The sequence below is a fragment of the Mustela putorius genome, unplaced genomic scaffold (assembly GCF_011764305.1).
Source record: "Mustela putorius furo isolate JIRA1106 unplaced genomic scaffold, ASM1176430v1.1 tig00000551_pilon_pilon_pilon, whole genome shotgun sequence".
In the NCBI taxonomy this organism is placed as follows: Eukaryota; Metazoa; Chordata; class Mammalia; order Carnivora; family Mustelidae; genus Mustela; species Mustela putorius.
This window is the reverse complement of record NW_025421412.1, coordinates 2,367,960-2,393,646: the sequence shown is the minus strand read 5'-3', so window position 1 is coordinate 2,393,646 and position 25,687 is coordinate 2,367,960. Positions and strand designations below refer to the sequence as shown.

The 25,687-nt window shown below is 58.6% G+C and overlaps 2 protein-coding genes across 9 annotated transcripts in view; one reads left to right on the top strand and one right to left on the bottom strand.

Annotated features, from left to right (window-relative positions):
- Window positions 1-2,010: 2,010 nt before the first annotated feature.
- Window positions 2,011-22,823, top strand: NAXD (NAD(P)HX dehydratase). 4 transcript variants are annotated; one of them, XR_006607116.1, is made up of 11 exons: window positions 2,070-2,270; window positions 6,238-6,388; window positions 9,518-9,563; window positions 10,385-10,473; window positions 12,348-12,456; window positions 18,278-18,328; window positions 18,410-18,514; window positions 19,204-19,324; window positions 20,406-20,526; window positions 21,367-22,366; window positions 22,544-22,595. XR_006607116.1 is itself a non-coding variant. In XM_045081317.1 (10 exons), exons 1-10 carry the CDS (start codon window positions 2,099-2,101, stop codon window positions 21,515-21,517), a joined length of 990 nt encoding a protein of 329 aa, XP_044937252.1. In that variant the 5' UTR covers window positions 2,011-2,098; the 3' UTR covers window positions 21,518-22,823. The 4 variants fall into 4 exon arrangements, 3 of the variants coding, with proteins under 3 accessions (XP_044937252.1, XP_044937251.1, XP_004746095.3); XM_045081317.1 differs by having other exon boundaries at window positions 2,011-2,144; window positions 21,367-22,823; XM_045081316.1 differs by having other exon boundaries at window positions 21,367-22,823.
- A 1,283-nt stretch (window positions 22,824-24,106) lies between these two features.
- The window catches only part of CARS2 (cysteinyl-tRNA synthetase 2, mitochondrial), a 38,626-nt gene continuing 37,045 nt past the window's right edge, over window positions 24,107-25,687 (bottom strand). For all 5 annotated transcript variants that reach the window (XM_045081308.1, XM_045081311.1, XM_045081310.1 and 2 more), the window contains 2 exons: window positions 24,442-24,648; window positions 24,107-24,255 (listed from right to left, as the gene is read on the bottom strand). In XM_045081308.1, coding sequence (XP_044937243.1) covers window positions 24,187-24,255; window positions 24,442-24,648 — 276 coding nt within the window. In that variant the 3' untranslated portion in view covers window positions 24,107-24,186. The remainder of the gene's footprint in view (window positions 24,256-24,441; window positions 24,649-25,687) is intronic.

Genomic DNA, 25,687 nt, shown 5'->3' with positions numbered 1-25,687 from the left:
AGGATCCTGGGGGTTGGGCTAAGATGACCTTTGGCCCTTAGGAAAGTGTCAACATCGGGGCAGCTGAGCTCCTGGAGGAAGGTCCCTCTGTCTGTTTCTAGGACCTGTCAATAGGCTGCAAGCAGTAAGGAAACTCAATTTTTTCTTTTGCCCGTTTCCCACATGAGCGATGACATGATTACATACGTTTGTTCAAACTCATGGAATGTGCACCTCCAATCAGCGAAACTTCTTGTTACGTAGGTGCCTCCTAGCTCCTAGGCTAACTTCTACAGCCATGGTGACGGAGACGACGACAAACGGGTAACTGAGCAGGTAGGTCAAGCAGTGCGAAGTGCTAAGGCAGGAAGCAGGCAAGAAGGGGTGTGGACCTCACACAGAACGGCCGGGAATGGCTCGGCACAGATGGACCTGCTACCTGCAGGCCCGCGTCAGTGTCTCGACGAGAGGGCCAGCAGAGGGGACAGCAGGAGCATGCTGGCGGCACAGACCGAGCGCAGAGAAGTCGGTGTAGCTAGGGGAGAGGGAGCAAGGACACTGGCCGGCGAGTGCCGTGCGAGGAGCACACGGGGCTGGAAGGCCCAAAGAAAGGAGCTTTGGACTCTGCTGAACGTGGGGACCCACCGGACGGTCTGACATGAGGGAGGAGAAGGCAAGCTGAGGACAAAGCACAAGCTGACACCCCACAAGGCCCCCACACCCGGGTGGAACATGTGTGACACTCCTCAGGCACTCCTGGCTGCCCTTAGCGGAGAGGAAACAAACCAAATGGTTAATTCATAGAGATGACAGCCCTGCAAGACGGGACGCTCCCCTGGCTTACACATGTCTTAGCGAGTCACAGAAATAAGCATCCTTGGGGCGCCGGGGTGGCTCCGTTGGTTAAGCAGCTGCTTCGGCTCAGTCATGATTCTAGGGTCCTGATGAGTCCTGATCGAGTCCCGCGGGCCCTCTGCTCAGGGGGGAACCCGTTCCCCCCCCCTCTGCCGGCCGCTCTGCCTGCTTGTGACCTCTCTCTGTCAAATAAATAAATCAGAAAGGAAGGAAGGAAGAAGGAAGGAAGGAAGGAAAGGGGGTGTTCTTGGGGCACCTGGGGGGCTCAGTCGGTGAGGTGTGGCTCCAGCTCAGGTCCTGAGGCTCAGCGTCCCGGGATCAAGCCTCAGACCCGGCGTCTTGCTTCTGCCTCTGCCTGCCTCTCCCCGTGCCTGTGGTCACTCTCTGTCAAATAAACACACTAATCTTACGAAGAGAAAAGCGCGTTTTTGAGAACTCAGCTTCCCAACGGTCTTACTGTTAAGGTCTTGCTCCAGGGGAAACCTGAAGCCGAGGAAGCGCGGCCCCGCGGCCTGCAGGTCCTCCTCGTCCACCGGAGACCTTTCCGAGACCTCCGTCTCCTTCCCTCCGCGGCTCCCGGGCGCGCCAGGAGCCCCGTCAGCGCGCTGGGGCAGCAGGCCTTGCTGCTCCCGGTCCTGTCCCCGCTTCGGTGAAGCCGCCGTCCTGCCCCCGGGGGTCTCCGGGGCCGGTGAAGCCGCCGTCCTGCCCCCGGGGGTCTCCGGGGCCCCTTCCCGGTGGCCGGCTCGGGACCTCACGCCACCGAACCTCAGCGGCATGCGACACGACCTCGAGGGAGTGACACGGCCTGTGGCCGCGGGCCGACCGGGAGGCGCCGCAGCCGCCGTCGGGGAGGAGCGTCGCCGAGACAGGCTTAGGTCCGGACGCCGGGGGCGCTCAGCAGCCTCCGGCCCGTGCGCCCAGACGGCCCGGCCGCGAACACGAAGGACGGGAAGACCCAAACACCAGCGCTAAGACGCATCTCCGGCCGGAACCCGCTTCCCGGCCGCTCCGCAGGGGTGCGGCGCTGGGGCCCTCCGGGGCTGGGCACGGGCTCGGCCACCATCAGGGACCGTCGACGACTGCTGGAGGCCAGGCCGGATGTAGAGGGTCGACTTCCGGCGGCGGCGCGGGGGCCGTCGGGAGCCGGAAGTCGCCGCGGGCTCTGGTTCCGGCGGCGGCGCGGGGGCCGTCGGGAGCCGGAAGTCGCCGCGGGCTCTGGTTCCGGCGGCGGCGCGGGGGCCGCCGGGAGCCCGGAAGTCCGGCGATGGCTGTGGGTCGCGTCTGGGCGGCCGCCGGGGCCCGCCGCCGAGGTAAGAGCGATACCGGCCTCGCGGGCATGGCCCTTCCCGCGGGGTCCGGGGCTCCGCTCGCCGGCGCGGCCGCTGTGGCGCTGCTCTCGGCCGCGCTCGTGCTCTACGCGCGGTCGCCGGACGCAGGTACCCGACCGCGGGCGCTCGGCGGGACGGAGGCGCCGGGGAGGGCCGGGCGCGCGCGGGGCCCGGGCCGCGGGGTGTCGTGCCGGGGACCGAGGACGGTTTGGCGGGCGGCCCGCAACGCAGCCGCCCGCGCGGGGGCAGGGCCTGGCAGCGCCGGAACCGCGGGGCAGGGCACGACCCCGAGGACCCCCGAGGACCCCGCGGCGCCGTGGCCGTGGAAGCGGACGGGCTGTGCGGAGGCGCGTCGGGAGCCCCGCGGCCCTCGTGCGGGGCCGTCCCGCGGCTGCCCGGGGTGTGTGCGGGACGTCCGGCGGCGCCGGGCGGCGGAGGCGCGGCCGGGAAGGGGTCCCAGGCCGGTGCGGAGCCGGGACGGGGGCGTTCCCGGCTGGGCTGCGGGTGCGCGGCGGGGAGCGCCGGGGTCGGCCTGTCCGTCCGCCGCCGGGCCCGGACGCCCCTCGGTCTCGGCCTAGTGACACGCGGCGGCACTCCCGTTCCCGCGCGGGGCCGTGCCGGCTCGACGTCCCGCAGCCCCTGCCGCTCCCGCACGGCGGCAGAGGGGCCTCCGCGCCCAGTTGTTCCGAGCCCTTGGCGGGCCCTTCGTCTTGAGCGCTCGCCTGTGGTCAGCGGGTCTCGTGGCCTTCGCCCCGGTGCACCGAGAGGCCGCGCTGCGGAGCGTCCCCCAGGACAGGCGCGTTCCGGCGCCCTGCCCTCCCGTCCTAGCTTGAGGGCGTCGCGGACGCTGCAGGGCTGGGGCTGCTGCAGGGCTGGGGCTGCCGTCGGCCCGGCAGACGGCGGCTCCGCGTCGGCCAGAGCGCGGTGGTCCCGCGGGGTGGGGGTCAGGACCGCGCGGGCTGCGGAAACCCGCGCGGCCCTCCCCGCTGCCTGCGCCACTTCCGTAGAACAAACCCGAGTCGGTCGGGTTTGACCTGGTCCTCCAGACTCCGAATCCCTGACACGACCAGTTACTGAACGCGGGGAGTCTCCGGCGCCTCGGGCGAAGGCGTTTTCAGCCGAGACGGGCGTTTCTGTGGACAGGTCCGCGCGCCTGCCGGACCCGGCTGGGACGGAGTGACGGCGGCGCAGGCAGGGAGCCGACCTCCGCTCTCCCCGGGTGCGCGGGGCAGGCTGGTGAGCCGCGCGCGGTTACTCGCACCCCGCTTCTGGTTAGATCCGACACCGCTGTGCTTCGGAAGGGATGTTACTCTGGGGGATTGGACCCTTGTCGTCTTGTCTTTTGGTTGATGTGGTGACTGTTTGCTTAAACAATCATGATTTGCTGTGAAGTGGCATTGTGGCCAAATGGTGTCGAATGGTCTGGCTTATCCATTACTACCCCAGGCGCCCTCAGGCCTGTCTCCGTGGGCTCGGGTTTCCTGATCTGTAACAGGATACACGGGGCACTAAACCAGGATGCTCTTTTTTTTTTTTTTTCTTTTTAAGATTTTACTTATTTATTTGACAGAGATCACAAGTAGGCAGAGAGGCAGGTGGAGAGAGGGGGGGGGGAAGCAGGCTCCCCGCTGAGCAGAAAGCCTTCGGGACTCGATCCCAGGACCCTGAGATCATGACCTGAGCTGAAGGCAGAGGCTTTACTGAGCCACCCAGGTGCCCCCCCCCATGCTTTTAATTCACCCCACATGTATGGAGTGTCCTGCTGTGTGCCAGATCCGAGGTGATCAAGGGTGAGAAACACTTGTCCTAAAGCCAGAGGTGGGAGCCGTGTCACATTCCTCGGCGGCAAAGGGTAGCAGTCGTAGGGATCCTCTGTGTGACAACATGGGGAGTAGAAGTACTGGAACTGATAGACCCACAGCATTGTGAGGAACCCAGAACACCCCTTGCCTGATGGTTTGTTTGGATTCCACTTTTACAGTTTCTAGACTTTACTTTATTTTTAAAGATATTATATATTTATTTGGCAGGCAGAGACACAGTGAGAGAGGGAACACAAGTAGACGGCGTGAGAGAGGGAGAAGCAGGCCCTCGACTGAGCAGAGAGCCTGATTCGGGGCTCGATCCCAGGACCCTGAGATCATGACCTGAGCCGAAGGCAGACGCCCAACAACTGAGCCCCCAGGCATCCCAGTTTCTGTACTTTAAAGAACAACTGTATGTCGTGATGGGAATTTGAAGGGGCGGCCATCCTGACATTCTCCTACTGACCAGGTGTGTTGTTACACAGGATGGGTTCAAGCTGGGAGCACATGTGTTTGCAGGGCCGCAGGGGTGGTCTTCAGCAGTCAGTATTGGCTCACCGGCTCTGACGGCACAGCTCTGGTTCCCTTCCTGCGGCTCCCAGGGCGTGCATGGTGTGAGCGCTCTGGGAATGGGGGTGTGGGCAGGCACCCAGGAGGTGGAGTGAACTAGGGGGAGGAGGAGAGAGCTGGGCTGCTCTGGTAGCTCGCTGCCTCTGGGCAGGACTGTGGACGTGCCAGCAGACATTGGAAGCAGAGGGATCAGCCAGCTGTTGCCACTGCTGAGCACGCCCAGTTGTGCCTTTTCTTGGCCAAAGGTTTACAGGGATTCTGTTTTTTTGTTTTTTAAAGATTTTATTTATTTATTTGACAGAGAGAGCTCACAAGTAGGCAGAGAGGCAGGCAGAGAGAGAGGAGGAAGCAGGCTTCCCGCTGAGCAGAGAGCCTGATGCAGGACTCAGTCCCAGGACCCTGAGACCATGACCTGAGCCAAAGGCAGAGGCTTGACCCACTGGGCCACCCAGGTGCCCCCCAGTAGGGATTCAGTTTTGAGTTTTAGTCTTGTGTCGGTTTGGGAGGTGGAAAGTGTTGGGGTGGACTCCTAGTAATTAACTTCTCACATGTGGGGGTCTCAGCAGCTGGCACATCTGCTGAGGAGGCCATTACAGCTACTCTTTAAAGAAAATTACTTGAATAAGATTATTGAATAAAAAGTGAAACTGTAAGAGTGTTAGTAAACATAAAGCGGTGTGTCTTACGGGGCTGTGGGGCCGGGCAGCTCGTGGCCTTCCCGGGAGCTGTAACACCGCTGGGTTTTCTGTGTTGCTGGGATAACTGGAAGGAAGTGACTGTTGGCTTCCTTTCGTGAGTGTTGTGTAGCTCTGCACAGACCCTTTAATTCTAGGGAAAACACGTGCTTTATTATTTCAGACCTCGAGTACACAACATGCTACAGAATGTGGCATTTCTCTCACAGCTGAGCTGGGTTAAGTACCAAGGCAAATATGCGGGAAGTTTTTCTAGAAAGGCAATTAAGATCTAGCTGTTTATAAACCATTCGAAATTGTCTTACTGTTTTAAGATGCTACTCTGAACCCAGTGTAAGCTGTGTTCTCTATTCAGAACACCATTTCTGGGTTGTTGAATGAGTATCTAATGGCGTGTCTGCGACGTGACTGGATGGTTGGGAGTAGGACTGTGGCAGCGGAAGGGGCGAATGGGAGGTTTGCTCTTCCAGCTTGAGAGAAGAGACTGGATAAGCTTAGTGGAAGATTGACGTGTGGGTGTGCGTAGTTTCTTAGGTCGTAATGCATTAAGACGCTTTCTAAAAGGTTACCTGGACTTCAGAAATGCCCGGTACGTTTCAAAAACAAAAGTTGGTACGTCCAGATAGTGTTAGTGCTGTGTTGTAATTTCTAAGGGTCATTTGCTTACAGAAATAAAACAGTGGGGGCACTTGGGTGGCTCAGTGGGTCAAGCCTCTGCCTTCGGCTCAGGTCATGATCTCAGGGTCCTGGGATCGAGCCCCCGCGTTGGGCTCTCTGCTCAGCAGGGAGTCTGCTTCGCACACCCCCTCTGCTGCTTCTGCTTATTTGTGATCTCTGTCAAATAAAAAAAAAAAAAACTAAAAATAATGAAACCGTTGAATAAAAATCTATAGCATTCGTGTTCAGTCGACTTTGGGGTGTTTTGGTTAGTAGGCTGTCTTATTTCAGTCTCTTTGCTATGCATGCTGATATTTTTCTGAATGATTCCATTTTCATGTTTTTCAGTTTTACAAAGAGCATTTTCACTGCATAAAGCACATTCGATAATGGATATGGAAAATAAGTTGCAGTTGGTGAGAAATATTATACCTCCTCTGACTTCCCAGAAGCACAAAGGCCAAGATGGAAGAATAGGCGTCGTCGGGGGCTGCCAAGAGTAAGTGACTCGGAAGATGGTCGCGGTTACGCAGTCTCTGTTGTCTGGCTTTCTGCCCGCGTGTCAGTCGTTTGTCCGTCTGTCCGTCTGGCTGGACCCCAGCAGTCATTTGTCGGTGTAGTCTGATGTTCTGACCCCCGGTTTTTTCCGGGGATGAACTTTGTGCCCGCGTAGGAGAGAACAGTGAGGGGCCTGCATGAGCTGTCACCGGCACGTCGCTGTGGAGCTGCGCCCATGGTGGGGCTGGGGCGGGCTTTCTTGTCTTACACGTTCCCGTATTGACCAGGCTGCGTACCACAAACACGTGCTTCTTTGTAATCTGGAGAAGATTAGTACGTGTTTGGTTTACTTTGTCATTTTGAAGATGTTCTTGGAAGTCACTAAGGAAATTTGACAGATCCTAGCCTGTTTTCAAGGCTTGCTTTCTAGTTCTGTGGATTTTGCTGCTGTGTTGTTTGCACGTAAAATTTTATAACCTGTCCTTGTTTATAAATGATACCTTTGCCTTTGGCTTAAATCTGACCTTGGTTACCATTTCTGCCCCTGCTTACTCTCTGTTCGTATCGATGTGCTGTCTGCCTGGCTGTGTATTTTCAGCGGTTTATCACGTAGTTAGGTGTTTTATAAATAATATGTAGCTTGATTTGTTTCCTGACCCCGTGTGACCGACCGTACCTGCTCTGACAAAGCGGTCTGCTTGTTCACTTTAGTCTACCTGAGGCACTTTCTAAGGCTTGTTACGTTTTCTCTTCATTTTACATTATGTGTCCATTTTTTCCTTATTTTTGCTAGGTTTTTGCTTTTATTAATTTGGAAATTCTCTTACGGTTTCACATTGAGCTAGGGGTTGTCTTTTCTAACTACCATGATGAATCATACATGCCACTCGGGAGAGAGTTAATGCTGACAAAGAGCTCCTAGGGAATTCCTAGCGCGACCCCTAGTACTGCACGGAACTTTGTGCGCTGCTGCCGGTTTCCTGCCTGGCCCAGTGGTCTGCTCTTGGGGTGGGAGTCCTTGGCCTCTTCTGGCATTTTCTTTGACAGGGGACCCTGTGGAGTTTGCACACTGGCTGTGCCTTGCTGTGGTGGGTGGGCTGTGTTGTGCCTTGCCTGAGCTGGGGAGTCTCCGCGTGATCTTTTTGGTAAACTGTGCGTGTGATCACATTGTACTCTAGCCTGTATTTTGCACCACAAAAAAGAAGATTGTCTTAATTCGTATCTTGTTCTTGCTTGGATGTTTGTGAGATTTTCTTTCGAAGTCTTCAGTTTCCTCCGAATGTGTCCCGGTATGTCTTCTTTCACTAATCTGATTTGAGACTTGGCGAGCCCTTACGTCTGTAGACGTGGTCCCTTTGGATGAGGGAAATGCTCCTCTATTATTGGTTCTCGTTTCTCCTCTGTTTCTTTCTCCTGCTGCATTTTGGACTCTTGGATCATTAGCTCTAAGATGCTTTTCTTCCTTTAGGTCCCCAGTTAAAGGCCGCCTCCTCCAGCTTCTGGGATGGAGGCCAGCATGCGGCCTCCACCGGGCCTGTGGGCCCTTGAGAGAGTTGAGGGGACAGGGGTCTTATTTCTCATGTCCCCTCCCTCTCCTGCCTTGTATTTTGGGATGTTTACATGGGAAGAACTGGCTGTGAGGCTTTCTTTTTCAGATAAGTCTGTAGGGTAGCATGCTAGGGGTAATTATGTAACTTAAGAAATGTCCATTAGCTTTAGGAACTAACCTTTAAAGTAGGATCGTTTTTACTCCAATTATAAAGGTTTAATCTGCTTGTAAAAATTCAAACACCGCAGAAATGTGGGAAGTGAAGACTCGATAGTACCCGTGTAGTAATACAGCATGGGCACATGATTAGCCTTCCAGACTCTTCTGTGTATGGAACTATTTTTTACAAAACTGGGACCGTGTTGTCACTTCTTTGCGGGTCTTAGCCTGTCAGTGTCCGGTGCTGGAGTTGGAGCTGCCCCCGTGGTTCTTGCTGTGATCACAGACAGGATGCCCTGAAGTAACAGCTATCAGGAAACTCTGGAAAAATAAAGATGTGTTACCTACAAGATCTGAACGTGACACAGCCCTGGGTCCACACAGCGAGGCCGTGGGTGGACAGAGCAGGTGGGCGGGTGAGGGGCGGGGTGTCAAGGCTCACTCTTTAGTGGGGGACATATAGCATGGACGCGGGGATTCAGATCACCAGAAGAGAATACGAGTGGTCCAAGTGGTCAGTTATGAAATCAGCCAAGATCTTTGAAACAAACTGGCCTTGGTGGGCGGGGGTGGCCTGGCTCTCTGCCTAGTCCTGGGCTGGTGGAGCGTTTGAGGCGGCGGTGCTCGAAGTGGACGCTTTCGCACTCACAGCTTACATCAGATACTTGTTTTCCGAAACAGAAAGCAGGCGTCAGGGCTCTGCATTCTCTCTGCTTGCTGTTTGTGGTGTGTGACCTTTTCACTTCATGGGGGGTCCTGGCATCAGTCATTCCTTGTTGCTTCCTAGAGACCGATTCTTGGTGAGTGGTGTTCCTTGTAAAGACGCAAGTTATTTACTGTCCCTGTTGATAGGCGATCGGGTCACCTCTGTTCTTTTCCCCAAATGAGCAGCATGGCTGTAGACATCTGTACGTTTTCCAACTGTGTGTGCATCTGGTTAACTCCCGGGGATCGATTCCCAGAATTGATACTGGAGCCGCGCAGACATCTTAAATGTTGCCGCACGTGCTGATCGCCCCCTCTTCCTTGCCTGAGGCCGTGTTAAAAATAAGAGCATTCGGGAATGGTGGGATGGAAGCCGGAGGGAGAGGGCTAGTCTCGGGGCCTGGCTGGGTGCTGCTGTTCTTGGCGCCGTCGGTGAGCTCTCACGGCCTCCTCGAGCCTCCAGGCTGAGCACAGTGCCAGGAGCGCCGGCGTCCTGACGCGGCACCGAGGTCTGACGTGACAGCCACCTGGTGCCTTCGTCGGTTGAGCGGCGGACTCCTGATCTCCGCGCAGGTCGGGATCTCAGGCTTCGCGGGGCTCCCGTGCTACGAGGTGCTGGGCCCTGTGCTCTGTGATCCCCGTCTTTATAACCTCGCACTAAACCGCTGTGCTGACGGCCTTCTCGGAGGATGCTGACTGTCCGCTCTGCCTTTTCAGGTACACTGGAGCGCCCTACTTCGCTGCCATCTCGGCTCTCAAAGTGGTAGGTCTGCTTACAGCTTCTCACTCTAGTCAGCTGTTGGATTCCTTATTACTGTAATTAAAGACTTCATTTATTTGAGAGAGCGAGTGTGTGAGAGAGAGAGACCACGAAGGGGGGTGGGGGGGTAGTAAGAGGGAGAAGCAGGCTCCCCGCTGAGCAGGGAGCCGGGGCGGGGCTGTGCCCAGGACCTTGGGATCCTGACCTGAGCCAAAGGCAGACGCTTAACCCTCTGAATCACCCAGGCATCCCCGGAATTTTTTTTTTTTTTTTTTTAAGATTTCATTTATTAGGGAAAGAGTATGAGCAGGGGAGGGGCAGAGGGAGAGGCAGGCTTCCCGCTGAGCAGGGAGTCCGACAAGGGTCTCCATCCCAGGACCCTGGGATCCCGATCCGAGCTGAATGCGGCCGCTTAACTCACTGAGATGCCCCAGAACTGGAATTTGTTTGACCGAAGTTTTACTAGAATTGTCTTTGACCACCTTGATCCTAGAACGCCACTTCAGTCCTCATGAAGGCAGTCGGCGTCTGTGCGACTTGGCGGTTTCCCAGGTCTTCGATCAAGTCCTGGTGGCCCAGTTGGCACAGTTGCCATGAAACAGGCTCCTGGGGGCCCTTGGGTGACACAGCCTGAGCTGGTCTCTGGTGACCTGCCTGTTGGGTGGCAGCAAAAGTCTGCTTGCTTTCCAGCCCTTTTTTTAGCTTCCTTCCTCGTCTGAGCCGCCTGGCTATGGAGTAAGGGCCCTGGGCAGCTGCGGTGAGGCCGCCTCCCCGTCTGTTGCATGCGCCCCGCTCTGAGTCCGCCTCTTGTCCTCATTCCTCAGGGCGCAGATCTGTCCCACGTGTTCTGCACCCGGGAGGCCGCGCCGGTGATCAAGTCGTACAGCCCGGAGCTGATCGTTCACCCGGTTCTGTGAGTGTGGCCGCTCGGGGGTGCTCACTCGCAGCCGTGCTCCTCGGCCACGGGGCCTTCTCTTGGCGCTAAGGGCCTCCGTGGAGCGGCTGCCGTACCGGGGGGTGAAAGGTGGGTGCTGTCAGAGGAGAGGAGAAAGCAGTACGGAGCCCACGGTCTGTGGCCAGGAGAGTAGCAGCCGTGCTTTTAAGTGTGGGATGAGGTCTGGGCCCCTGGGGCGCACCAGAAATGGCCGCAGCTTCCTAGGAGAGGTCTGGACCTTGCCTGCGGCTGTGCTGCCCACAACAGTCATGAGGGGCCTGTCAGGCAGGCGTGGGGCCTTCCCACATTCAGCAGACACTTCTGCTACCCTGGGGACAGCATTGAACCAAGCAGACAAAACATCTCCCATGCAGCCCCCTTTCTAGGGCGGCCCTGTGTTCTAGAGCTTTCTGCAGTGGGGAAAATGTTCTTGGTGCTGTCCAGATCTGTGGCTGCTGAGCACCTGACATGGGGCCGGCGGGACACAGAAGCTGTTTTCTCATAAACCGAGTTAAAACAGCCACATGGGGCTGGTGGCTGCCCTATCGGGCCGCACAGCTCCGGAGATGGACACGCAAGAGAACAGGGTGTTAGAGGGTGGTGAGGACCACGTGGCGGGCAGGCCGGGGAGAGGAAAGGCCTGCCGTGCGGGCAGCACGTGGGCCATGTGTCACATGTGCATGCTCGTGGCCCATGTGTGTTTCTCAGGGGGGTGATGGTGGGCAGGGGCCCAGAGTGTGTCACTCAGGTAGGGACCTGCAGACGTGGGGCAGGACTGGCGTCTCAGGTCAAGCCAAGGGCTTCAGGATCGGGTGGGGGACTGGAGAGGTTCAAAGCCAAGCTGTGCAGTCATGGGGGTCATCCTCTGGGTTTTGGCTTTCACATAAGTGAGGAGGAGGGGGGAGGAGGCTGCTAGAGCCTTGCATTGGGAGGGAGGTGACAGGATCCAGTGTGCATTTTAAAGATTTTCTTTATTTATTTGTCGGAGAGAAAGAGAGATCACAAGTAGGCCAAGAGGCAGGCAGAGGCAGAGGGAGAAGCAGGTTCCCTGCCGAGCGAGGAGCCCGATGTGGGACTTGATCCCAGGACGCTGGGATCATGACCTGAGCCGAAGGCAGCTGCTTAACCAACTGAGCCACCCAGGTGTCCCCAGTGTGCATTTTAAAAGCCTTACCTGGATGCTGTTGAGAATGCGCTTTGGGGGCCCAGGGTGGACACAGCAGTTGCCAGAGGAGGGAGTTGGGAGCGTCCTGGTGAGGGTGAGTGACGGGGCAGGAGAGGGGTGCCGTTTGGAAGTGCAGCCCCAGGATCCGCTGAGAGGTGGGGTATCGGGTAGAGGGAAAAGACAGAGTCATGGAGGCCACTCTGGGTTGGTCGGAGCTAGTTGTGACTCGACAAGGGGAGTGGTCCGGGGGGGCGGGTGTGGTGGGGCGGCTGTGGAGCTGGCTTTGGGTGTGTTTGCAGCTGCCTGTAGCACATCCAGGCGGCATGGCTGTGAGGTGCGGGACGAGAGTGGGGGCTGCGCAGCAGTGCAGTCAGCAGGGGCCTGTGTGATGGAAACAAACCGGTTCAGTCTGGAAGGCAAAGGCAGTTTTGAAAGTAGCCAGAATGTCTCGGTGTGGCTTCCTGTAGATGCTGAAAGCTGCATTCCTGCGTCTGGGTATGAAAGCGTGAGCTCATCTACAGAGATGACGGGGGCGTGTGGGGGCTGGATGCAGACCGCGGTCCTGGCCTGGGTCCTGCAGCAGGAGAAGGAACCAGGGAAATGCAGAAGAATGTGTAGTCTCCCTAGTAAGGTAGGCCGGTGAGTGCGAGTTGTACTAAACTGCTCCGGCCTCCTCCTCTCGCCGCAGTGACAGCCCCAGCGCCGTTCGCGACGTGGAGGAGTGGCTGCCGCGGCTGCACGCCCTGGTCGTGGGGCCCGGCCTGGGTCGGGATGATACGCTTCTTGAAAATGTTAAGGTAAGTGTAGAAAATTATTATTATTATTATTATTATTACTATTTTAAAGATTTCATTTATTTATTTGGCAGAGAGAGAGGTCAAGTAGGGGCAGCAGCCGGCCAAGGGAGAGAGAGAAGCAGGCTCCCCGCTGAGCAGGGAGCCCAATGTGGGGCTTGATCCCAGGATCCTGGGATCATGACCTGAGTTGAAGGCAGACACTTAACTGCCTGAGCCACCCCGGCGCCCCAAGTGTAGAAAATCATTGAACGTGTCTGTCCTCGTAGACTCGGCTCGTGAAGTCTGAAAAGAAGCATTTTCTTGGAGTTTGTGATGTTTAGCGTTCCGGTTCCTCTTGATGGACTAATTAAGATGGTTTGGGGCAGAGGACACACTAGGCAGAGAGGAAAGAGCCTAAAACCGGCCGGCCCAGACGGAATGAGTCCCCTTAGGGCATTAGCTTGTGCTACTGCCCCGGGGGCGTCCCCGGGACTGCCTGGTGCGCAGGGCCTGGAGGCACAGCTGCTCAGCCTTCACAGAGAGCTGAGGGAAGAGCGCTGTGAGGGTACCAGCAGTTCATTTGGGACGGAATAGTCTGAGAGCCAGTTCCATCCGGTTGAGCGTGGCTCTCGGTGACACGCCACCAACACCAGGCCTCTGAGCGCTCCTAGTTCGGAGTCAGCACAGCGCACGGCACAAGCCGGGCAGCATTGTGGGTCTCGACCACTTGCTGAAAAGTAGGAGCGGATCCTAGCTGAGGAGCGTAAGAGCCTTAGGGCCGCGTGAGGGGAGCGGTCACCTGAGTGGGGCAGCCCGTGTGGAGGCTGCGGGTCTGCTGCGCACTCACGCCCGGGGATGATGGCACTTTGCACAGGTGGCGGACTGTGACGGTCTCTCCCCGAGGTGGTCTGTTTCCGGGAAGAGAGGCAGGTGACGGCTCCTGCCAGGCTGGGGATGACCCTCGGGATGATGGGCTTTGTGACCTTTTGTGACTTGGCCAGTAACCTCTGGCCCTGCTTAGTCACGACACTCTCTGGCGTCTTTGTCCTCATCCTCTCGTGCTCATTGAACTTGCTGCTCAAGTCATGGCGGTGGCTCTCGCTCACATACTTGGGAGACATCGCGTGCAGTTGGTGTAGACGGGCTTGACGTCCGCGTGAGCAGCCTTGAAGTTCCGGCAGCTGCGGCCTGCCAGAGCTGTTCGCGAGGCTGTCGGTGACCACGCTGCGGCCCGAGTGCGTGTGTCCGCACGTTCGTGTGTTGGGAGCCTGACCCCCAAGGTGAGGCTTCTGCAGGGGCGTGATTGGGCCGTGAGGGCGGGGCAGCTTCCTGGAGGGACTCAGGCCCTTGTAGCGGGGGCCCCAGAGCTCCCTCCCTCTCCCACCAGGTGAGGACCTGGCGACTGGTCTGTGACCCCTAGGGAATCTTCCGTGGCACCCATAATCTTGGACTTGAAGCTTCCAGAACCGTGAGCAGTGCGTTCCTGTTGTTTCTAAGCCACCCAGCCTGTGGCATGTGTCATGGCAGCTCGAGCGGCCTCCACGCAGTCTCACCGCCATTGGCTTCAGGAAGCCACTTGTCCAGGTGTCTCTGAACAAAACGGCAAATGGAGAGGCTCCTGGTGTTGCCTGGTGAGCGGCAGGCCCCGAGCCTGTGCTGGCCCACCTGACCCCCTGGCGCGTCGGTCCCCTCCGAGTTGCTGCCGGTGTCAGCGCCCCAGCATGCGTCCCTGGGTGCCCTGGGTTTGGCCACTTCGTCCCTCAGTGGAGGATTTCCCGTGCAGGGAGAAGTCACGATCTCTGATGGGACACATAGAGCTTATTTTTGAAACAGCAGTTTAAACGAGCGGGGAAATGTGCTTAGATTTTACCAGATATGCTCAGAAAATGTGCTTAGGTTTTTCCTTATCAGTATTTTGCTTTCTTCGTACAAATACGCGTGCGAGGGCCATACCCGGCGTGGGCTAGGCGACCTGAGACGGGCTGTGCACTTCCCTGACTGTGGGCTTCCTCCTCGTGTCCTACCGGGTACAGTCTGTGACTCGTACACTCACGCTGGGTGCATCTGCAGCGCGCTTCCCATCGCTGCACTCGGTTCCTGCACAAGCCCGTCGGGGCTGGCGGTCCCCCCATTCCACAGGGGAGGGAGCCCAGAGGCTCTGAGTCCCGCTCCCCGCCTCCTTCATAGCAGACACTTCCTAGATGTTCCTAAAATGAGTTCATTGTCTGGTGCAATCCTGAAAACAGCCATATTAGGTGGATTTCTCTCTTTATTCTCATCTTTTTTAAAAGATTTTATTTATTTGACAGAATAAGCAGGGGGGACTGGGGGAGAGAGAAGCAGGCTCCTTGCGGAGCAGGGAGTCAGAGGTGGGGCTCGATCCCAGGACCCCAAGATCATGATCTGAGCCAAAGGCAGATGCTTAACTGACTGAGCCACCCAGGTGCCCCATTATCCTCCTTTTTCTGATGAAGAAATTGAATCTTGGAGAAATTAACTTAGGCCCCTGAGGTGGCCGAGTTCTTAGCTTCAGGTTTAGTTAAGTTGATGCATTTAAAGCGCCCAGTTCTGTGGTTTCTAAGTACATTCGCAGTTGCGCAGCCACTCCCATGACCAGTTCTAGAACATTCTCATCATCCCAAAAGAAACCCCACATCTAGCAACTGCTCTCTTTTCCTCTCAAGCTCCCCAGCTCCTGGCAGCCTCTCCTCCACCGATTCCAGATCCTCCGGGGCAGCGGGGTCTTAGAGTATGCGGCGCTCCGGCCCAGCTGCATTCACACGGCAGCATCGCGGTGCGGGTCGGCGCTCCGCTCTCTCCCTGCGGTTGCGTACCTGGTGTGGACCGACCGCACTCTGTTTCTCCGTCGTGTGCCGGCCAAATGGGGTGGCCTCCGCTCTGGGCTGTTGCGAGCAGCGCCCTCTCAAGCTTCATGTGTGGACTTTTGTGATAACCCAGCTTCGCATGTGGAGGAACTCCTGCTTGCCGCGCTTTTTTTTTTTTTTTTAAAGATTTTATTTATTTATTTGTCAGAGAGAGAGCGAGCGAGAGCGAGCACAGGCAGACAGAGTGGAAGGCAGAGTCAGAGGGAGAAGCAGGCTCCCCGCGGAGCAAGGAGCCCGATGTGGGACTCGATCCCAGGCCGCCGGGATCACGACCCGAGCCGAAGGCAGCTGCCCAACCAACTGAGCCACTCAGGCGTCCCCGAGTTTTTAATTCTGCTTAAGTCCTGTATTTTCTTCTAAGAGCTTTATTGTTTTAGCTTTTACACATAGGTCTGTGGTCCATTTTGAGTAAATTTTTTTTTTTTTTTAAAGATTTTATTTATTTATTTGACAGAGAGAAATCACAAGTAGTCGGAGAGGCAGGCAGAGATAGAGAGAGAAGCAGGCTTCCCTGCACCCGATGTGGGACTCGATCTGGACGCCTGAGATCATGGGCCTGAGCCCAGTGAGCCAAGGTCCCCATGTGACGTGTGGCGAAAGCAGAGTGCTAATCCATTCCCGGGCGTCTGGGCTCCCTGTGGAAGTCCTGTGGACGAAATGATTACTTCGGGGCTGTCGTCAGGCTGGCTGTGCTTGTGCTGTGACACGCAGTCCTGATGGCGGTGGCTGTGGGATCCCGCCAGCCTTGTTCATTTCAAGAGCATTTCGGCTGCTGCGTGTCCTGTGTGTTTCCACAGGCGTTTGGGGCTCAGCAGAGGCGGCGGGGAATGTGCTTGTGTAGCGGGCTGGGGCGCAGGCAGCCGCTGAGCGGTGCCCAGTCTCACGCGGTGCGCGCTGGTTTGAGCTGGAGTCTCCGGACCCAGGACACGGGCTCTATGAGCTCCCCTTGCGCTTTTTGTGCTCCTTGGTGGCTTGCTCTTGAAGGTACGTCCTGGTGGCTTTTCCCTGATAGAACTGTGGACATGTTCCTCGTTACATTTGTTAGTTACATCATGATACACTGTATTTAACTGGCTCACGTGGGTGGTTTGCAGCTTTCTTAATCTGTTAGTGAGGTCTCAGACACTCCCGCACATGGGGCTGTTTGTCCTTGAAGACAGATGTCTAGGAGCTGCATGGCCGTGGCGTGGGCTGCTGCAGCTCCGTCTCACGCTAAAGGGCTGCCCTTGCCGGGGGCCAGCCTTGCTCTCCTGCTGCCCCCCGGGGGCCATGTCCCACGTGGAGAGCTCCTGGTTGGACCACCCGGCCTCGTCTGATGGGTGGGTGTGTGGCTCCTTCCCTCCTTTGCCGTCCACCCTTAGGGGAGGTTGCTCACTAAGTGGTGGATGGAGCCGTGGCGAGGCCCTCGGTGGCCTCCATGCGGCTGCCCGTTACGCACGGCCAGCTCCCTTGCCAGGAACTGGGTAGATCTCGAGTTGGTATTTCTCATCCTCATACAAATGCAGAGGATTATCTGAGGGATGCGAGTGGATTAGGCCTCTGCCTTCAGCTCAGCTCATGATCCCAGGGTTCTGGGTTCAAGTCACCTGTCCTGGGAGCTGCTTCTCCCTCTGCCTGCTTGTGCGCGCTCTCTCTCACTTTCTTTTTCTCTGACAAGTAAAATCTTTAAAAAAAAAAATTGAAGTATTAATTGGGCCAATGATCCTCATTTTATAGACAGGCAAGCAGAGTTTCAGAGAAGTGAAGAGACTTCGCTCAAGTTTCACACAACTCTGAGTATTTTGGTCTCTGATCCCGTGTCTTTCAGTCCCAGCAGCTTCCCCAGGACCCGGAGTTGTGTCCTGGTGACGTCCTAGTGATGTCCCAGACGCTCGGCCGCCATCTGCAGACTCCTTTCCCTTGGAGTCCGAGTCAAAGCTGTCTCACAAAGAGTCAGCACTTCTTGGACACGAGGACTTGTGGCTGTCAGAGCGGCCATCTCTCGCCCGGTATTTACTTGCTGGTTCCTCTCCTGTTCTCCTCGGGGGTCAGAAGGTGCTTGCTAGGGAGTTCATGCTGTTGGCAGTGGAAGTGACGGAGGCTCCACCAGACACGGTGGCCACAGCAGAACACCGCAGCCAGGGGCTTAAATAGCAGACCTCGGTGTCCTCCCAGTCCTGGAGGGCGTCCCTGAGCAAAGTGTCAACAGGTTTGGTTTTTTCTGAGGGCTCTGTCCTTGGCTGGTAGACGTCCAGCTGCCTGCCCGCTGTGTCCTCACCCGGTTGTTGCTGTGTCCGTGTGCTGGTCTCCTCCTCCAGTGAGGACACCAGTCATCCTGGAGGGGGGGCTCTTGCTTCGTTCTTCTCCATGTTTTCTATCCTCAAGTGTGTGTTTCAGGGGAGATGGTGGTTACGTGCTGTTGCGATGTGTCATCTCGTCGCAAAATACTGGTTCATAGTAAGCGACCGTGTGTATGGTGATCGCAGATAGATACATAATGCAGTCAAAAACCTCTGAGGTTTTATTTTGTTATTATTTAATCTCTGAGATTTTTAGTGTAACTTTTTCAGAGAGGTGATTCACTTTTATTATCATGGTCACTTATTTTAAAACACAGAGTGTTAGAAAAAATGCATAGAAGCTCATGATTTGGAAGAATTCTGAAGACTTTGGGTTGTTCTTCTGGGAGCCCTGGGGATGAGTGTCGGTGGGAACTTGGAGCCTCTAGCTTGGGGTCTGCCTCCATGGGCTCTCCTGGCCCAGCGCTGGGGATTGGGCTTCCCACAGACTCCTGTTTCCAGAGTTCCCAGAGCCCCTGCCTTACGGGGGCTGCTCTCTGCTCGTCTGGGTCTTCTGCGTCCTGTCTGCACTTCCGTTTTCTGTGTGTTTGCAGGTGTCCTCATGTTGTAGTTCCTCAGTGAACTGCTTGCTCGGGCGACTTGGTCGATGTTGCTCACTATCTCATTCTTTCCTTGCAGGGCATCTTGGAAGCATCCAAGGCCAGGGACATCCCCGTTGTCATCGATGCAGTGAGTGTGACTCTCCTCTCCTGCCCCTCCTCCCAGCCAGGCCCCTGAGGCTGTGCCCTACGTCCCTGTCCTTGCCTGCAGGACGGGCTGTGGCTGATCGCTCGGCACCCGGCCCTCATCCAGGGCTACCGGAAGGCGGTTCTCACTCCTAACCACGTGGAATTCGGCAGACTCTCTGAAGCCGTGGTGAGTGCTCACCACCCAGAAGATGGGGCGCAGGCCCTGCCCGTCCTGAGGCGGGTGCGGGACGGCTTGGTGCTTCTGCCCCCCCCCCCCCCCGCCCTTTGCGGGACAGACTTGCGGATGGCCAGCGAGTCAGGGCATGTCCCCACATGTGACAGTGCCCTTCTCTCTTGGTGGTGCATGGAATGATGGGGCGTCTTCTCACTAGTACGTCTGTGACGGGCTGAGAGGCGGGGTGGGGCTCTAGGCAGCGCACTCGGTCTCTGTCCCGTGTTGCTTCGCCCGTGAAACGGGGCTGCTGAGCATCGTTGCATAGGCTTGAGGACAAAACCAGATGACAGATGTAAACCTCGGAGTTCTCACAAAGTAAGCGTCCCACAGATGCTAGTGCCTGGTTATTCACAGTTGTCCCCTCTGCAGACCCGGGAGGTTCCAGCCGTGGCAGGGGGAGGGCGCTGAGCGGTGTTTGTGCATCTCCCCGGGACGTGCTGGCCGTTTATCCTGGGCCTCCTTCCCCTTAGTGGATGGGTCGTCCCCCTCCACGTGTGGGGCCAGAGCTCCGGGAGGAGGGGGTGTGTGTGTGTAGCGTGGGGAGGTCCTAGGGATCAGGGTGGATGGGCAGGACCTACCCGTGACGGTGGGCTCCTTCCACGTGTCTGACACGGCCTGGTCTGTGCTGTCCCACCTTGGAGCTGAGAGACCCTGGGGACGGCAGCGATCATCGCGAAGCTGTGCGAAGACTCAGCCGGGCCTTGGGGAATGTGACCGTGGTCCAGAAAGGGGAGCGGGACGTGATCTCCGACGGCGAACAGGGTGGGTAGCTGTGTTCACGCATGTCGCTCAGTGCGGCAGTGCTGCGTGACAGCCCCTGGAAAACCAGTCACGGCACACGCTGTCCCTGAGGTCACCTCACCCGTGTTCCACACACGGGCTCCCTGTGAGGTTGGTTTTACTTTTCACCGTCTTGCAAAGGGCAGGGACACGCTTGTTGATCCTTGTTGACGCCTGGAGCAGCGGCTGGTTCTGGGGGGATCCGTGGGAAGCTGAGCAGTGGGGCTGCGGCCCTGCTAGCAGGTGGCACCCCGGGGCCCGGCCCGCTCCGCTGCGGTGTTAGAGGCGGCGCCTGGATGTTTCAGCTGCTTTTCCTCCTGTCCTGAGGAGGGCTGGTTAGTGGGGGAACGCCGGGAGCTGGTGCCCGGGGGGGCGGGGGTCCCAGGGGCCGGATGTGGCAGTCTGCCCCTCGTTCTCTCCCTCGGGCCTGCCGGCTGGCCAGTGCAAGCAGCAGGGGGAGCTGGGGGGTGTCTGAGATGCGCCACCAGGGACAGTGAGGGTGGAGCCCCCCGCGCCGCGCTCCGGCCCTCCCCTCCCGTGCTCTGACCGGGAGGCAGGGAGCGCGCCGGTTGCTGGAACGGCACGGAGTTTAGTGCTACTGACCAGAGAGCGGGAGGAAGCAGGACACGCCAAGGGAGTGTTTTCTGAGGGAGCCAGAAATCTCTGGGGTTCTTGTTGCTGGGAGGCGCCCTAGACCGCGACCCTTCCTGAGGATGTGACCACCTGGCTTCTGAGGCGCCTGCTGGTCACACTGTATAAATGGATCAGCGGCCGGGGGGGGGGGCGCTAGCGTGCCGTGCACTTCTGAGGGTGGCGCGTGTCCCCGAGGGGGTCCAGTGGGCTGAGCACCCCGGGTACTGCCTGCTTCTCCCCATCCTCTCCAGCAGGCCCGAGCCTGCTCACCGCCCACACTGCACACGCGCTTCTGGGGGCCGGCCCGGGTCTGTTCTGTCCACCAGGCTGCCAGGTTGAGAACATTAGAGAAGAGCTGCCGCGGGTCGAAATGGTGCCTCAGGCACAGGAGAGCTCGTCCCCTGACGGCCGTGTCGTCCCCTTCCCCCAGTGCTCGAGTGCGTGCAGGAGGGCAGCGGCCGCAGGTGCGGTGGCCAGGGAGACCTGCTGTCGGGCGCCCTGGGTGTGCTGGTGCACTGGGCGCTGCGTGCCGGACCTGAGAAGACGAACGGGTATGTGACTCCTTCGCTTGTCCTCTCGAGAGTTTTACCGCATGAGCTGTGTAAGTGGCCCGTACGTTTAAGGCGGAGCCGCGTGAAACGTCAGTGTCCCGTGGAAGTGATACTGGGCAGGGCTGGTCCCAGGGTGGGCACCTGGGCTGCTCTCGCTCCGTGTGAGGTCGGGGCCCTGCCCTGTGCCTCAGTGCCAGTGGCTCGGGGCGTCCGTGTCAGCTTGAGACCCTGTTCCGGGATGCGATGTGTACCCTTTGTAAAGCAAAGCAGTGGAGGAGAAATCCGCGGGGCAGGGGTGAGCTGGCTTTGACCCCTGTCCCGAAAGGTGGGAGTTTCCTCTAGGAGACAGAACTCGGGGATCCAGGCTTGGCCCGCGTCTGTGGTTGGAGCTGTGAGGGCAGGCAGGGCCCCGTCCTCCACAGGCCCCGTCCTCCACACGCATCATGGGGCAGGGTGTCCCCTCCGCCCCTCGCCAGCGGTGAAGCCTTGCGAGGCCACGGGGTGGCGGCACACCGGGAGGCGGGGAGCACCTGCCTGGGCATGTCCATGTGGAAAACAGCTCTCGGGGCATCTGGGGACGGCGGCTGGAACCCACATGCTCGGATCTTCCAAGTCCTCCTGGCACTGAGGATCACAGTGAACCGCGACCAGTGCGGGTCCGGTTTTCCTCAGGGGGCAACTGTGCTGTCCTGTTCTCCAGCCGCGGGGATGTCTGCTTCCCGGTCGTGAGGCTGCCTTCTGCCTCCCAGGCACAGCAGACTTGAAATGGGCTGTTTGGGGTCCCAGGAAATGGGGGGAAGCTGGAGTGTGCAGCGTGTGCTGACGGCTGTCCCTCTCCAGGTCCAGCCCTCTCCTCCTGGCCGCCATGGGTGCATGCTCGCTCACGAGGCAGTGCAGCTGGCAGGCCTTCCAGAAGCACGGCCGCTCCACCACCACCACCGACATGATCGCGGAGGTCGGGCCCGCGTTCCGCAGCCTCTTTGAAACCTAAGCAGAGGCCCCAGGAAGTGAGCTGCCCACGGACAGGGAGGCTGTTTGTCACAGGAAGCCACGTCCTGTGTCCCAGCCCTTGGGTGGCAGACCGCGTGGTCCAGGGGTGGATTTTTGGCTGCGTGTGCAGCTGGAGAGGTGACACTAGACCAAGAATTCCTGAACTCCTCCGAGCTGCTCGGCAGGAGACGAGCCGCTGAGCTCTGCGTGTGCTCCAGGAACTCAGGCTCACCCTACCCACGTGCCTTGCGTCCACGCGACGACATCCCCGCGGTGGGTGCCCTCACAGGTCCTGTCGATCCTGTTCAGTACCTGTGAGAGTGCTGTTGAGGTGGCGGTCCCCAAGCACTGTGGCCCTGGTGGTCGTGCTCACGTGCGCTGCTCAGACACTGATCCGGTTGGAATCGTCTGGGCAGAAGTCGTCTGCATCGACTGTGCTTAATGGGAGTGTTTCATAACAACCAGTGACCGGTTTCTGGAGGACACAGGACACTGAGCCCCGAGCATGAGGGCAGGGCTCTGCCTGCTCCTCCGTGTGCGCTCGAGTCTGCTGGCGGGAGGCAGTCTCTGGGGGACTCTTGGGATGTGGCCCAGCCATGTGCTCTCTCGGGGAGGCAGGACAAAGCTGGACACTCGGAGGGCGTGGCCACACGTGGGCCAGTACTGGTCCCAGGAGGCCCCAGGTGGGGGGACTGAACATGGTCATCGGAAGTGGATGTGTCCTCAGGAGCAGAATCTGTGAAAGAAGCGCGCTCTGCGAGGTGCCTTGTGAGCCTCTGGCTGGCTTCTGGATGGTGCTTTGGACACGCGGTTTTCTCTGCGGCTCCCCGTGGGCTTGGGTCCTGCGCACGTGAGTACTTCCGTAGGCTTCTCCATGCTTTCTGCCAGGACGGGGCCGTGTGGATCCTTTGTCCCGCTTCGCGGATGCTCTGGGATTCAGTCCCCTCGCCCCAGACCAATTCTACTTTAAAACCAGATTTCTTTCTTTCTTTTTTTTTTTTAAAGATTTTATTTATTTATTTGACAGACAAAGATTACAAATAGGCAGAGATGCAGGCAGAGAGAGAGGAGGAAGCAGGCTCCCTGCTGAGCAGAGAGCCCGATGCGGGGTTCGATCCCAGGACTCCAAGATCATGACCTGAGCCGAAGGCAGAGGCTTTAACCCACTGAGCCACCCAGGCGCCCCAAAACCAGATTTCTTAAAAACCGTGCACCGCGCCTCTTTCACATGTCGTTGAGCAGCATCACCGTGGGCAGTTGTATCTAAATCCTGGTAGCTATTAAAAGGCAAATTTGGTTTATCTCAACATCGAGTCTTGTATTGTTTTCTGACTGAGCTCTGTCCCACTTGCCAGCTTTCCTGAGCGAGGACACGGTCAGCAGGGGGACAAACGTGGGAAAACTTGTCACTTCATGGTTTTCACCTGTGCCTCCCCACCTTGCGAATGTGCAGTGCTCTTAGTTCCACAGAAGATCAAGTGCACACGTCACGGAACCGTTTTTGATTTTACTCTGAGTTAATACAAATTCTCTTGTTCCAGTGCGAGTGAGGAGTATATCCAAGGGCCAGCGGCTGTGTTTTTTTTTTTTTTAAAGATTTTATTTATTTGACAGAGAGAAATCACAAGTAGATGGAGAGGCAGGCAGAGAGAGAGAGAGGGAAGCAGGCCCCCTGCTGAGCAGAGAGCCCGATGCGGGGCTCAGTCCCAGGACCCTGAGATCATGACCTGAGCCGAAGGCAGTGGCCCAACCCACTGACCACCCAGGTGCCCCCAGCGGCTGTTTTTAAGTAGCCCTAGACCTACTAGCTGTAGCCAAGGACTGGCTTTTACCCCGAGACCAAGGTAGCAGGGCACGGAGGTCACTGGGGGGGCCAAGTGCAGCACGTGGCCCTCGGGGGACAGCCTGAGCCCCAGATACCGAATGGACCACCTTTGGGTGTCCCTGTCAAGGGCCCACCTGCCGGGTGGGATCTCCGCACGAGCTGGCTTACCATGGGCAAGTCCGTTTCCGAGTGGGTTTCCTCGCCTGTAGAATAGGACAGTCGTGCCTTTTGGGGTCCTGAAGTTGAGTGACAAGTGAACGTGGTTGTTGAGTGTCCCCACCATGCCTAGCGTGTCCCTCCCCGCGGCACCCGCAGGCCAGGCCAGCGCGGCAGCAGCGGACGTGCAGCGGCCCGGCCAGGGACGGGGGTCTCTGTGGGCTGCACTCTGGGTACCGGCGCTGCCTCCTGCTCTGCGGCCACACTCACACCTGGGTCTTGCTCTCACCAGTGCAGCCACCACACGGTGGTCTTCTGCGGCGAACATGTTACTTCTGTGACGGACAGGCGTGGGGCGAGCTGCCCCAGCTCAGGGCCCCCCTCCCCGTTCAGCACCGCCTGGTGCCTGAGGTATAGGCCGCTGTGCCCTGCTGGACTTCAGCCCCAGGCCCCGGGCCCCTGTAGGACTTACGTCCTCTGCCCTGGGCTCCAGGGCTCATGGTCCTCCTGTGACGTCACCCCAGAACCCAGGGTCCCACATCAGGACCAGTGCTGGCCCCTGTGTGTGGCCATCGGTACCGTGAAGAATCCACATTTTAGGCACACACGATCGGTTGGACTGACTTTAATGCTGACTGGACAGGCACGACAGGAGGCCTCCGCGTAAGCACAGACAGTGTTGGGGGCCGTCAGCTCCCCGGTCTGCGGTCTTCCGTCCTCTGGTCCAGCAGCTCCCATGTGGACGTGCTGCTCCGGTCCTGCGGAGGAGGCATGGGGGAAGTGGGCCAGACGCTCAGGGCTCACTGCCCACCCTGATGCCCCCACGGGGCCCGGCTGCAGGCTCTGGGGTGGGGGACTCAGCAGGCTCTGACCGTTGCACATTTGTATGCTGCCCTCGGGGTGGCTGTGCCTACCGCCAGCAGGCCACAGTGGCAGCGGCTCACCTTAATGCTGATGCCGTGGGCGACAAGGTCCCGGCGCAGAGTGTCACACGCCTCCAGCAGGGGTTGCCTGTCCAGCAGTTGCTGCTGTCGGGCCTCCCGGGTGGCCGCTCCTGTGGCCAGGGCGAACTGCCGCACCCGCAGCCGGAAGCGGACCAGCTCGTCCACCACGCTGTGCAGAGTGGCCCGGCTGCTGTCCCCTGCAACAGACTGCCCCAGGCGGATCAGCATGGTCAGTGGGGTCCTGGAGGCTGCCCCGAGAGCTGGGCCCGTGGCATTCAGTCCCAACCTGATCCACAGCCCGTCCTCCCCCGGCTCTTCTCCCCGGGCCCGGGCTGCTGGCCGGTCCCTGCTCTCCTGGCCCCCGGTCACGAGGCACTGCTCCCTAGTGCCGCGGGGAGGCAAAGACGCAGGGCTCCCGTCTGTGTCCTCGGCAGCACTGCCCGTGAGGCCCGCCTGCCCGGGCCGCCCTGCTCCTGTCCCACAGATGCTCTAGCGTCTCGGGCGTCTTTAGCAGCCGGCTCCCTGGGCAGGGTCTGCGCGTGCCAGCCGAGCCTCGTGAAACCCAATCTGATCCTTGGACCAAACCCCGAAAGCAACGTCCAGCTCTCGTGTGGTTCGCACACACCTACGCTCTTGCTGCCCGTTCACAGACTGACTCTGCACACCGAGCTGGGGAGCCCAGTGGGTCAAGTCCTCGCCCACCTACATGACTCCTCTGCCTCATGGGGAGGGGTCCCAGAGCCTGTCGGTGCTCACGGGTGTGAAGAAAATGACACGTTTACAAGCCTGGGATCAAGCTTCTCCAACCACAGGACCCTCAGTTTCTACCTCCACGATAAAAGACCGTTTTTCTGGTTACAAAAACGTGAGCCCCAAGTGGGATCCAGTGTCCGCCATGGAGGTGGGGGAGGCGAGCGAGGGTTCCTGACAAGGGCCGGGCGCCGGCTCCGCGTCCGGGAAGCCTGAGCGGTCCCAGCCCACGCGTGGTCAGGCCAGGCCGTAGCCCAGGCCTTTCCACGTTGACGACCCATTTCACAGGGTTCCTACGCGTGGTCTCGCGGTGCAGCAAGGCGGCAAGGGCGCAGGGAAGGCGCGGGGCGCGGGGAGGGGTGCGCGTGCGGGAGGCTGGCCAGCGCTGGGCGGGGCAAGGCGCAGAGGCCCGTGCTGTGGGAGACAGCGGGGGGCTCGGCCGGGGACGGGTCGCCCGACTGTGCACCTGGCCGCGCTCAGTCTTCCGGGAGAAACA